The 14,257-nt window shown below is 37.4% G+C and overlaps 1 protein-coding gene across 1 annotated transcript; it reads left to right on the top strand.

Moving 5' to 3' along the window:
• The first annotated feature begins 1,595 nt into the window (after window positions 1–1,595).
• On the top strand, window positions 1,596–11,181 carry tsnax (translin-associated factor X). The gene is made up of 6 exons (XM_059358770.1): window positions 1,596–1,917; window positions 4,084–4,173; window positions 4,263–4,377; window positions 4,614–4,744; window positions 8,896–9,017; window positions 10,547–11,181. Exons 1-6 carry the CDS (start codon window positions 1,902–1,904, stop codon window positions 10,922–10,924), a joined length of 852 nt encoding a protein of 283 aa, XP_059214753.1. The 5' UTR covers window positions 1,596–1,901; the 3' UTR covers window positions 10,925–11,181.
• Window positions 11,182–14,257: the final 3,076 nt, after the last annotated feature.

Raw genomic sequence — 14,257 nt, 5'->3', positions numbered from 1 at the left:
TAATGAAACTACCCAACATTATAAGTTATGTAAGTTAGATGCATCTACTAACTGCATCACTACAAAGCCTCTCACACATTCATGCATTTGTCCAGTAATACTTAACAATATTCATAATATATACAATCATGCAACAATCATCCTGCATAAAGAGAACGTTTAATTTTGATAGTGTAGGACATTTTGCTGATCTACATACTTAGAATTCAGATCAGAATAACTAAAAAAAGCAGTGACTTAATAAACCTACATTTTACAAAACATGCATTTTTTCTGTTTTTGCTATGAGATGATAATGCATCCACATGATAAAAGAAATGTGCCCTGTCTTTCTGAATTATCGATTTTGCCACCTCATCCAGGGTTTGTGTTGAACCAAGATGGCAAATAAAGGAAATACTTTTATTTACATATACTCCAGAGATATGTGCAAGAAGCATGTATTTGGTATTATGGAACATGTCTGCAGCTTAAAGACAAGTGATGTAGCATACACATGATTCCCAGGCAGTAGCACCAATAAGATGTCTGTATCTGTATTATTAATTTAAAAAAAACCGTATTACCACAGTTGTTATAATTATTTAATAATTATTTAACAACAGAGCCATTGGTAAATCCCAGCAGGTAGAAAGCTCAAATGAAAGAGCTTGAAGGGAGCACTTGAAAGCATCATCAGTCAACGTCAACGTCAGTATTTTGCCCTCATTCCTGGGTTGCATGTGTGAAATTCCTTTCACACAACAAAAGAATATTCTGTATAAAGATGTTGCTTGGGTTTTGAAAGAATGGTTAATAAATTATTGAGCGATTGTGCAGCTCATGACTGCGGTTAAGAGGGACTTAAATCAGCCTTCGGAATGTATATTGTAACAAAATTTGATTAGATAAAAAAACAAAAACATAAAGTCCTGTTCATCTGCATATATAAAATATATTATATACATTAATGGGGTACATTACTTCATCAAGTAAGTGTTTGGATGACAGGGAGTGTGCTGTGCAGAGGCAAAGCGGGAGCTGAAGTTGGTACCAGTCATGTGGCACGTACACAGTCTGCAGGAGTCCCTGGAGGAGGGGTTACAGGAGAGAAGCGAGTAATCTGATCAAGAAAGGTTAGATGAAACATACTTTAATAGCAACAAATGACACGGACCAATCTAGGCTGGCAGTCTGGAGATGTCTGGTTGGTGCGTTTTTTTTTAGTTTTTTTTTTTTTTAAACAGAAATAATTTTGGCTGTAAGGGCGTGCCTGTGTCACTCCTTACTGAATACATGCAACCCAGAGTTATGCTTATAAATAGCAGATACAGTATCTGCAGCAATCGAGTATGCATGACACTGAATAATTTGTTAAAAAAACAACAACACACAAATACAAAGATATAGTTCGTTATATTTTAGGTCAGGCGATATAGTAAAATAAACACTCAATTGTAATTTAAATTTGATTTTTTTTGTAACCGTTTTGCATGATTAAAAATAAAAATCAGCATGACTTCAGTAATTTGGGAAATGACACATTGTACTATGTTACTACATCTCCCATGATGCACTTGTCATTTCCAGCGACGCGTGTAAATAACGCAAAAGCCCCCGCGAATAATGATGGCCATGTGAATGCCTGTCTTTATAAAACAAGTAAATACGATTTATTTCGCATAGTAGGATATTTAGACATTATTCGGTATGTTTATTATTACCCAGAGATGGTAACTTTTGTGTTTAAACGGAGCTGTTTTGTCTGGTGACGTTAATAATCCCTGACAGATGTGAAGTAGTCTCCCTCGTTACAGTTGGACGGCAGCACCGACTTCAGCGGCTAAAACAGTTCAAATACAACTATAACAGAGCTTATAAGAGTCACATTTATTTCAAGAAGAAATTGCAACGCTGAAGGCATGAGTAGGCGAGAAGGTAAGTTTAACTTTTGAGACTTAACTAAGAATAAAAACGTTTTAAAGCCATTTGTATCGTTGGTTGTTGTCATGAGCATGGGGCAACTCAGCGATGTAATAGTTAGCTAGCAAACACATGCAGTATTTTAGCTGCTTTGACTGAACTGTAGCGAAATAGTTCGTATATTCATGTTTAAACTGCCAGTCTGCCCCACAATAAATTAGGAAACAAACAAACAAATACACTTGAGTAAACATAAATGGGTCAACATAATAGAGCCCAGAACAATATGAGATTTTTGAAATGACTGCTGTTAATGAGCAGCGAAGAAGAAGAAGAAGAAGAAGATTACTTTATTAATCCCACAATGGGGAAATTCAACCTCTGCATTTAACCCATCCTTTTTTTTTTACACACAAGTGAACACACCATGCAAGGAGCAGTGGGCAGCACATTACTGCGCCCGGGGAGCTGTGCAGGGGGGTTAGGTGCCTTGCTCAAGGGCACTTCAGTCCTAGACCTGTCAGTACCGGGATTCGAACCAGCGACAAGCCCTATTCCTAACCTCTAGGCCAAGGACTGCCCAGTAGCTCATGATTGTAAATACTTTTTCTATGTAGATTGTACACTGAATCTGCAACGGTAAATGGTACTCAGAAGGCTGCTTACTTATTAATCATTTTATTAAATATTATTTAACACATTATACATAATAATACAGATATTATTATACAATATACATATAATGTATGACATTTTCAACCAATTCTAGAAATGAAAACAGATAAAAAGTAAATAAAAAATAAAATAAATAGCTAAGTAAACATCAGTGTATGCTCAGCATCACTCAATTGCTGAACATTTAACCCTCCTGTCGTCCTTCCGGGTCAAATTGACCCAATCTGTTTTGACTATTCCTTCTTTCCTCCCTCCTCTATCCTCCGTCCTTCTTTCCTTCCCTCGCCCTTCCTTTCTTTCTTTCCTTCCTTTCCTTTCCTCGCTCCTTCCCTTCTTTTCTTTCCTCCTTCCGCCATCTCCTTTCCTTTCTCTCTTCTTTCCTTCCTCCTGATTTCCTCTCCTTTCCTCCTTCCTTCCTTCTTTCATCCCTCCCGCTTCCATTCCTTCCTCTATCCTCCTTCCTTCTTCCCTTCCCTCGCCCCCTTTCCTTTCTTTCTTTCTTTCTTTCTTAATATCTTTCCTTCCTCCTTCCTTTCTGCCCTCTTTCCTTCCTGCCTCCCTCCTTTTCTCCCTCCTTCCTTCTTTATTTTTTTCCTTCCTTTCTTCTCCTCCTCCCCTTTCTTTCCTCCATCCACCTTCCTTTCTCTCTCCTTTCCATTCTTTCTCCTTTTCCTCCTCTCTTCTTTCCTTCCTCCATCCTTCTTTCTTCCCTTCCTTCTTTCCTCCATCCTTTTTTACTTCCCTTTGCGTCCTTCCCTCTTCTTCCTTCCTTGACCTGAGGACAACAGGAGGGTTAAATAAAGAATAAACAATAATTTAAATAAATAGCAAACACCGTTTCTAAATCACCTCAAGCATCACTTTTTTGCATTATATGTTCTGTAATAATTTGTCAGACCAGCGCAAATTTGACAACATATATGCTAATACCAATACTTGTATACTTGTATGTCTGTTAAAGGCAAAGATAATTTACTCTGGCTGATAAATAAATAGGTTTTCCTTTTTTTTAATTATGTTTGTCTGGGGACTGTTAATTCATAATTCCAAACATATTTATTTTTTGGGACTTTTATTAACATTATTCATGCAAATGTTTGTTGTCTGTTTTTTCATCTAGCTTATTAATAATTTGGCTTACAAAATGTGAGAGTAAGAAAACGGTACTGTAAACCTAAAGTTATGTCTTTAAATAGCTTGATTTGTCTGGGCAGCAGAAAGTCACAAGATAAACATATTATTATATATTATTATAAGAAGCTGAAGCCAGTGATTCTTTGTAGTCTCCATACTCCATATCCTTCATTTGTAATGCAGAATTTTCCATTTAATGTTTAAGTCTTTAGCCCGAGTCAGGATAAATGACTAAGCTGATCTTCATTTGCGAAATCGGCAGAGTGCCTCTTTGATTTGAGAAGGCCAGTTCAGAGAAAATGACAGCAACTGAAGCCATCTATTATTGAAGACAGACTGCAGTCTCACCTGTCTTTTTCTTCTATGTGTCAGGTGAAGGATGTCCGCGGAGAAATGCTGATGCAGCGCACGATCGTGATGCGAGTGTTAACCCATCATCACCTGTCATTGCTGCTTTCAAAGGTAACTGCATCCTCAGCATTTTCATTACCCACTGTATTTTCATATGTGTGAAGACATCAAACTAACCGTTATCTTTTCTGTCTTTTAAGTTTTCCAACAGGAGCTTGACACCAAACACGACAAATATGAGCGTCTTGTTAAGATCAGTCGAGACGTCACCATCGAAAGCAAAAGGACCATTTTTCTTTTACATAGAGTGACCAGGTATAAACTATTGAAACAGTACATGTTAATTTGTGCAGTTAAATGTAGGAATTATAATACGTTTTATGTCTTTATTCAGATTTAAAAGGAAAAAGCTGCCCAATTAGATGGTTCAATTGTTATTACAGTGACTCTAGTTTTAATTAACTCAACAACAGGGTTTCAAGAAAGCTGTTAACAGTTTTTTTCCACAGCATTTCTAACTTTTGTTTTGTGTGTTTTTTCTTGATGGAAAGTGTACCAAATGCAGAGGAAATTCTGAATGAAGCAGAAGTGAAGCTGGATGCAGTCAGGCAGAAAATCGGTCAAATAGCCGAAGAGCTCAGAGGAGAAGACATCTTTCAGTTTCACAGAGCTTTCACGCCAGGTGAGTTTCTATAGATTCTTTCTTGTTTAAGAAAGCAAATACGCCATTAAAGAAATTGTATGGGATTATTTCATTATATAAGAACATTGCACTTTTGCATGAGACTTCACCTAAACATGTTCATGGTTGAGTTTCCAGAGAAATTGCAAAGATACTATGCTATCAACCTTAAAATAACAAGAAAATCATTTTGTCATTGTCTTTGGCTTTCTAATTAAGCAAGACAAAATGCATTTAATTGCATTTAATTCCCTGATAACACCCGAAGGTTTGACAAACATTACCGTCCTATAAGTTCCTTATTCATTAAAGATGTTGTTTAATACTCCAACGATACGACTGGGCAACAGGAGATATGGAGATTTGTATTCTCGTCCACTCAGCTCATAGGATCCATTGGCTTGGTCAATAACAGTCAATAAGTCCATAACATTGTGTTTGGCTGATACAGTATATATGATTTGATAGAGTGTTCAACAAGAGTAGCCAGCTATAAAGCCATGTCATTAGCCATGAACCCAAAACTAAGATTTTCATGAACAAATGATCTGCCATGTGTACTGTGGGCCGCAGCCATAAGTAGTTAGTTGAGTCGTGAATGGGATGTGAGACTTGTATAAAGTAAACTTTTTATATTTTAGCAGTAAATTTAGAGGGGCTTGTACTTCTTGCAGCTTGTGTGTTACAGTCTCCTTGCTGTGTTGTTCAGAGGATGAAGCATTAAAGTATGCCACTCAGTGTTGGAAATAATTGCAATAAATTGTAAACTGAGGCTCTGACTGCCTCCCTGTTGCTATGGTTACTACCAGTCGGCACGTTAATGTAGAGCGGTGAACAGACAGTTTAACTGAAACTACTTGGTTGTGAAGAATTCATGGACACATTGCAGCCAAACAGAATCGAGTACGTCTCAGATGATTCACCTTTTTAATGTAGTAAATAAAGAGTCTTAATTGTTCTGCATCCCATTCTCTACCATTCAGCGCCTCCTTTTATTAAAATAAGATACTTCCGTAACCCTCCCAATATGATTACATGCCGATTGATCCTCTCACTCATTCTGGATGAGATCCTCTCCAACGAGGCCAACTTGCGTAGATGAAAAATCTGTTAATAAAAACATTATTTCCCTGGAGTCTTCAAGCTGCCTTAATAAAATCCGTCTCTCCATCGTTAAGAACCCTGATTCCCAAAAAGTTTGGATGCTATGTGAAACGGAAAAGAAAACAATTAATTGCAATAATTGCGAGTAAATATTTATCACCTTAAACCTTTAATATCTTGACTTGTATGGTATTTAAAGGATTTTTAAATGATTGCATTCTGTTTGATCTTTCACAGCATTTTTTTGAATTGTTTAACTCTGAGTCAAACCAAGGTTATAATAGTTTTGGATTTTTCATTAGTTTTAGTTTTAATTTCGTTGTGAATTTTTGTTTTCAAATTCAGTTAGTTTTAGTTAGTTTTTAGAGTGAGTTTTCTAGTTTTAGTTTAGTTTTTATTTTTTGAAAATGCTTAGTTTTACTTTAGTTTTTATTAGTTTTAGTGTTAGTTTTAGTTTTTTTGTAATGGGCTATGTGTTGGGTGCCAGATTCAAAGTGGTCATAATAAATTTTGCCTTTATTTCCTTTGGTTTATCCATCTCAGCCCCAATAAGGTTATTAACTGTTTTGAATTTTGGTTGGAGTGTAGACATCCCAGTCTCAGTAAACATATTCAGCATGTGTTGCATGTTGAAATAGAAACACTGAATTATGAATGAAAAAAGTTGACAAAAACGAAAACTAAGGACATTTCCACTATAATTTTAGTTAGTTTTAGTTAGTTTTGTAACCACGCAATACAGTTTCAGTTAGTTATCGTTTTTTAAAAACTCTAGTTTTTATTTTTATTTCAGTTAACGAAAATGTTTTTTCAATTCTAGTTTTCGTTATTTCGTTAGTTTTCGTTAACTATAATAACCTTGAGTCAAACCTGATGTTTATGATAAATTCCTGAAATGAGCTCCAGCAAAAGACAAAAATCTTTGAGATCTTTCGAGAGAAAAGCTCTCTGCTGTGTTGCTATCGCCTCAATCGTCTCGTTTGTGTCTTAGATGTATTGCAAAGTCACTGATAGTGTGAGAGCGTGACCTTGATGCAGGCCTGGATATGATAGACACACCCTCTGATTAACTTGTTTTCCAACTTGCATCAATATCAGTTTTTGTTAGCGTAGCCAAAGTGTCTGCAGTGTTTGGAGAAAAACATGACTGGGAGCGAGAGTGAGCTGTTATCTGGCAGCTGGGGAAGTCATTTTTAGATTGTGGTCACTCAGGAATCACTGCTGCATCCTCCGCGACGTGACCAGTGGCAGTTCCCACCAATTAGACACTTCATTTTTTACCCTTTTTATCGTGTTTATTAGATAACGACTGGGCTCGCTCCAGATAATGTTGGCTGGACGAGAAGTCTACATGCATGTGTAATGGGTCTGATGTTTTTTATATAAGGACCATTAAAGATATTGTGGGCTAAATCTGACCATAATTGCCACTGATAACATGGCAGTGCGGCTCTTTGATAAGCTCTCCAGCTTGACCCAGCTAGCAGCCATGTGACAGTGCAAATACAAGTGCACTGGTGGGGCTGTTCCCAGCGTTCACCTGCAACTTAGTGAACATCTCTGTGGTAAAACATTAACCTTAAATCATCTATAAATCATCTGTGGACATATATATACATATGTGTTGAATTTTTAACTTAAAACTACTAATCCAGTCAGGCTGTACTCACACACCGCTCCCAACTTTTCCAACTGCTGTGCCAGTGAAATCCCTCCAATTTCCAGTTGGGTCATTGTTTACACATCTATAGCCGTTTTTTTCCCCGGGTCGCAGTGACCAAAGGCTACTGCTACTTCAGACTAAATAACACAAACAGCTCCTGGCAGTAAATGCAGGAAACTGACCTCCACCTGCCTGCGTAACCTTTTCGTTTCATGTCCCGTCCGCTCCAGATTGAGTCATTTTCCATGTAAGCCCAGAGTCACAGCTGTAAGGCCACTGGCAATGTTTACACGATTGTATTTGTTGATAATGGTTATGAAAAAAAGATTGAAATTGACTACTACGCGGAAAAAAAGATAAGATAAGCCCCTGGCAATGTAAATATTAACTAATTATTTCTTTCTAACCATAGGTATGACTAAATAAGCAAATGTTTAAGTTAAAGTTATGGAAAAAAACATTATTATGATGAGTTTAAAGGCAAAAAATGTTATCTAGTAATTGCAACATCCTGATAGGATGCACAGAAGTATTTGCAGTCTCTTAACAGGTGCAATCATTTTACTTTGACAATAAGTTATTTATTTATTGTGGCAGTTGCTGGGAAAAGTCTACAGACCTTCAGGTGCAGTGCTGTTAGCCTGATGAACACACTTATTTCCTTCAAAATAAAGCACAGGGATGCTGCAGACATTAAACAGAGTTGTTTAACAAAGAGTTGGCTGGAATGTAAACACACGTCTACGCTACGTTGAGTTACAATGACAACAATTTGGTTGTTTCAGATCAGAGATTTCTAAGTCTGCCGAAAAAGGTTTTTACGTAGAACTCCATTGCTCAGAGTAAGAAGTGGATTGAGAAACATATATTTGTAAATGAAGTGGAGATGAAGCACACTCGTCTCTCTGTAGCGCTCTGCAGCGAGCTACGCTGAGATAGGAGGCCTTTTGAAGTTCAATTGCCGCTCCAAAAGTAAACTTCAGACACAAAGTCTTCCGTCCTGTGATTATTTGATTGTTGTTTACACAGGGCCAGAAAACAAATGAGGGGTCTTCTCAGCCCGCTGCAAAAAATGGCCACTGTTGTTCAATCAAAAGACAGCGACAGGAAACAGGTTTTATTTGAATCACTATCTACATCTGTGATCTTTACTGTGCAGATACCATGTAGTGTTTATACACTGAGTGTCCTATGCTCATTTGATACATAGTTCAGTTTAGTAATTACATTTATTGGATCACAAATGCAAGTAAATGGAGAAAATAAAGGCACCCTCTGTACTCTAAATACATTTGTATTCAACAGCTGGAGCAGTGAAATAGTCGTATCTATTTATAGGTATTTGTTTTGTGATGATTCATTCTAATGTCATTTCATGCATTAGGGATCCAGGAGTATGTGGAGGCCGTCTCTTTCTTGCACTATATCCGTCATCGCAGCCTTATCAGCCTGGAGGAGATCAACGCCAGACTGGTGTTCATGAGAACAGAGAAGGTAGAACCAAAGGTAAATCAAAAATAGAATTTGTGGTTAATCTCTGTGTTTGTTTTGTCATCTCATACAGCAAAACCAACTTGGCATTAGTCCATGAGTAGGATTAGAAAGGTTTTTCTTTATTCTTTGTTGTTGTTGTTTTTTCTAGATTCAAGGGAGAGTTTTGGGGGATGCACTCATTCGCTTTCTTGAAGTTCTTGAGTTTCATATAAACCCATGAACTGTGTAGAACAAGTGGACGTAGCATACATATAAAAGGGAAACAACTGTGGAGGTGCCTCAAACCTGTGTCATTTTTAAAGGCCAGCAGGGGGCGACTCCACTGGTTTGAAAAAGAAGTCTTTGTATAGAAGTCTATGAGAAGGTGACTGGAGTTTATGGTCTCAATCGCTTGTTTCAATCTTCTATAATACAGCATGATTTTAATGCAAATGATGGTCTTATTTAGAGTAAAATAGACGATACAGTAGGGAATCCTTTAGGGCTGCCTCCCTAATGATTGACTAGTTGCAACCATGGCACCCTGTCAATCAGGATAAAGATGCAGCGATGTGTATCCATCAGACTGTCTACATTTTGCTGTGCTTTAGGTGTAGGTAAACTTTTTACATTGTGTTTCACTTTTTCAAGTTAATTGTAACATTCTGGTCTCCTAAAGACGTTTTGTTCAGTTTTCTTTTGTACGAAAAGTTTTTCTGGTAAGTACATTTTGATTACATATTGTTTTAAGCCTATTATTAAAATTAGATGATAGCTATCTAGCACTAGCATTAGCTGATAACCTAGCTCCACCCTCTCGTCCAAGTTTTGTCACTTCTGGCTTATAAAATCAAGCTGATGATGGCTAAAATGCCATACACAAGACTTTAAAGTGGTAGTCCGCAAACCAGTTTATGACATCACCGTGCCTTTGTCCACTTGTACGTGTATAGTCTGTGTATATAGCACTCTTATGTTTTTATGCTAAATATGAAGCTATAGCCAGGGGCTTTAACCAAACATAAAAAGAGTAGCTTCATATTTAATATACAGACATGAGAGTGACTTTGAGTTTCACATCTCTCTCAGACACAAAGAGAGACAGAAAGCTTATTATCCAGGCTGCTTCACTGATTCTTTAAGAAGATCATAGTTTGTTTGTTCATTTTCAAAGCAGTGGGGTTGGCAAACAATTTCAACATTGGGTGTTACATCTATAAGCATTATGTGTCATTATGCCCTTTTATCCACTCAGGCTATTATTGTCAAAGATGATGGCTGCCTGTTGGTGCAGGCAAAATGGGTTGAACATTTTGGAGTAAAAGCATCATCATGTTAGAGAAAAATTGGACTTTGCTCATTCGTAGCCCCGGGCTTCTATTAGAAGCAGAGCTACACATACAATCATATCTTGTAGTTAATATTGTCCCCATCAGTCTTGTGTAAATCCTGTTGTGAGAAGAGTTTCTGTGCAAAAACGTTTAAAGAAAGTGGTCGTAATCTTATCTTGTGGACATTCGTCTTTCATTTTTTTATTCTTTCTTATCATGTTTTCATCTCAGGGCACAGCTGACGCCCTGCAGCCAGGAAACCAGGTCCTGACCTTCCAGGTGACGCCCTCAGACTACCTGCTCGGCGTGGCCGACCTGACCGGAGAGCTGATGCGGATGTGCATCAGCAGCGTGGGCAACGGCGACATCGACACGCCCTTCCAGCTGAGCCAGTTCCTGCGGCAGATCCACGACGGCTTCTCCTACATCGGGAACACGGGCCCGTACGAGGTGTCCAAGAAGCTGCACACGCTGCGACAGAGCCTGGGCAAAGTGGAGGACGCCTGCTATGCCCTGCGCGTCCGCGGTTCGGAAATCCCCAAACACATGTTGGCGGACGTGTTCTCCAGCAGGACCACACTCATCGACCCTGAGGAAGGAGTGGTTTAAGCCCTGCAAAGCTTCTATAACATGTTTATGTTCTCCATGGTGTCATTGTCTGCTTTAGTTTAGCTCCAGTTTGATGTTTGTATGTATTTTTAAATGGGGTTTGACAGATGTTTGATAGGGTTCGTGACATGCTTGTTATTAATATGGTTTTTATCATTACGGTAAAACAGTATTACAATAGACAATGGATTATTTTTCTTTGATAAGGATCTGATGACTTCAGTTGTTTTGCATGAATAAAAGTTATGTGCCAAATATGCCATGCTCTCCAAGTCTTTAGTCTGCTTTGATAATGTGTGTTTATTTTATTTTCCCCTCTGCCCTCCCTTCTCTCTATCACACACAGATAATCTAAGGTAAAACCACTGGCTGCCTGCACTCACTGCATACTGTGTGGAGGAGGAGGAACATGTGCCCTTTGTACGTTGTACGTGCCTATTCTCTGGCACACTGGCACACACACAACCCTCCTCATGCTACCCTCTTAAAACAATCCTGATCGAGCTACAATGACGTAAATTCAGAATGAGGTTTGGAGCATGCTAAGAAATATTCCTGGCGGAGAACTCTTGTCCTCCTGCTGTTTCTTCATCTGATTATGGTAATTGTTACCATCCAGAAAGACACTGAGTTTGTGTATAATTTATACACAATCTATAATCAGTAACAGAAGTTCTTATTCCAACATCTTGTCATCAAATATAACTTTGAGTTAGATTTTTAAACCACAACATTGACTGCCTCTGTAGGTTTTCCAGTTTCTGTCCTGGACAGCAGTTGTCAAGCTTCACGGCCTACAATCGCTCATCTCTGAGAACGTCGTCTGCAGCTGTAGGATGCAGCGTATGTCTCATTAATACAGCTTATGTATAGAAATGTAAGGCATTTGGTGTTTTGTTGGGTTACAGTTTGGTATTTACCCACAAAAAAGATCATTCTATCATTTCATCCTCTTGATGTTTCTGTACACTAAAAGAGACGGGGTTTGAATGTAGTGTAAGTGTGCCACCTGGTGGCCAATATCTGTACTACCTCTGGAAAACCTGAAACCTCTGAGGGAATTTTTTCCCCCCAAAAAATGAAAAACCTTTTGTAGAAATAATGATTTAATAAAACAATAGGATTTATGATTATTATGATTATACTCTATTGTTAATACAGATGTTTTTCTATTATCATATTATTACTACTACTATTATTATTATTATTAATTTGATTGGTGCAAAGTTATTTTACAGGCTCAACTATGATAGGCAAAAGAAAATAGGGAAAAAATACCAAAGCACAAAGAAAACATGCACAGAACATGAGGACATGCATAGTAAATACATTTTGGGAAAAAATGAAATAAAAAATGTATAACAAACTATTACATATGAACTAAAACTAAATAAAAAAGAGGATTAAATAATAGTCATGTTAATTTTAATACCAACATCCTACAGTTACTGTGGCCATTAATTACGGCATGATAGTCGCCATTTTTTTCTCTTCTTAATAGATATTTGCAGCAAATGGTGTCCTCTGGAGGCAGACAACACGCACATATTGGCAGGAGTAATGCTGAGGAGATAGTTAATGCAGACGACTTAACAGCACAGGTGTAATTAATTAATAACATGAATGAAGGCTGCATTACAGTTAGGTGTTCTTGTTCCAGGGCCCTGCTCTATGCTGTCTTTCTTGCGTGACCTACTGTGACACATAAACCGAATTAAGGCATCATTAATGTTATTAGTTACACCTGTGCATCTGTAGCATCACACAGAGGCAGAGTGGGCGGGATGAGGTGGATTTCAGTGTGCTTAGAGGTGCTTAGAGCAGGTGAAACTACTTTTGTTAATGATGGCAACTTTTTAAAAAATCCTATTCCAGTTTACTTCAAAATGCCTCAGAGACATAGACAGGCAGGAGGCAGATTTATTGCCAAAGGACATGAAGTCTTATCTTTAATACCAGACAGCTGATCTCACTCTACAGTGCATGCCCTGCAATGGATTTTCACAGCTCTCCTACCCTCCACAGTGCAGCCTCGCTAAGTATAAAGGCTGCGCTCTGCTGTGTCGGCCAAACTGAGCTCTTTATCACTGAGCCTTGTCCATCAGCCAGCCACGCTGAATGAAAGGAACATTTGGACGTGTGGGAAGGAGGATGAAAAGACTCCGCTCAATGTGGGGTCTCTTCTCATTCATTCTCTCACTGCATAAACAAAGGAGGACTTTTGTATTGACATCAGGATGTTAGGGGTGTCTAAAAATATGCAAAAATAACAAGTGGTTTTTGCACGCAACAGTTACTTGACCTACATATTTAATGGCCAGATTACACAGGTGTGGACTCAAGTCACATGACTTGGACTCAAGTGAGGCTTGAATCACAGACTTGATGACTCAAGACTAAAGAATATAAAAAAAGACTTGCAACTCAGGTTTTGACTTGAAAATACTTTAAAGAATAGAAATAGAATTGACCTCAAGTCATGCAATTCTATCAAAGTGTTATGTTGGCACAATTTGGCTTAATTATTCAGTTCAGTCACACTCATTTTAACAGATAAATGTAACTTTGAATTCATGATTTTTGTAAATGTGATGTATTATTGAACTCCTACTAGGTAAACAGCACCTTATGACATGTTTAGGACTTGAAACCCAAAGTTTAGGACTTGGGACTTTACACTGACTATGAAAACAATGACTCAGTCCCAGCAGAATACAAGAATACACTTGAATAGTCTGCCATATCGTGTCAGCAGTGCAGGGTCATATGTGTCCAAGCATATATTGAATTATTCCATTAAAAAATACAAAAAAATGGAACAAGAAAGATGCATTTTATTGTAACAACTTTTATTATAGCATCTCTTTGCAAAAACAATTATTTTGAATAAAATGTAACTAATTACACTCTACAATAATTGCAACTATTTTTTTATCCAATTTTATTATTATTATTTTGTAGTGTTGATTTATTTTTAAATGTGAAAGCCCTAGTTACCTTTAATATTTAAAAATGCAATACAAAACTTGTAATGTTGTCGTGTCAACAGTCATGTTGCAGGGTCATGTTTGTCCAAGCATATATTGAATTATTCCATTAAAAAACACAAAGAAATGGAACAAGAATGAAAATTTTTATTGTAACAACTTTTATTATAGCATCTCTTTGCAAAACAATTATTTTAATTACAATTTAACTCATTTCATAGTCTACAACAATTGCAACAATTTTTAACCAATTTTATTATTATTATTTTTGTAGTGTTGATTTATTTTTAAATGTGAAAGCCCTACCTTTAATATTTAAAAATGCAATACAAAACTTGTAATGTTG

Source organism: Centropristis striata, chromosome 20, assembly GCF_030273125.1.
Source record: "Centropristis striata isolate RG_2023a ecotype Rhode Island chromosome 20, C.striata_1.0, whole genome shotgun sequence".
Taxonomy (NCBI): Eukaryota; Metazoa; Chordata; class Actinopteri; order Perciformes; family Serranidae; genus Centropristis; species Centropristis striata.
Note: the sequence above shows the minus strand (reverse complement) of the source record. Positions and strands in the feature narration are given on the sequence as shown.

Excerpts from the sequence above, each read along its gene's own strand:
- tsnax (XM_059358770.1), top strand. Across the intron at positions 4,378-4,613 it reads CTTTTACATAGAGTGACCAG|TGTACCAAATGCAGAGGAAA; the intron begins GTATAAACTATT and ends CTTGATGGAAAG. Across the intron at positions 9,018-10,546 it reads CAGAGAAGGTAGAACCAAAG|GGCACAGCTGACGCCCTGCA; the intron begins GTAAATCAAAAA and ends TTTTCATCTCAG.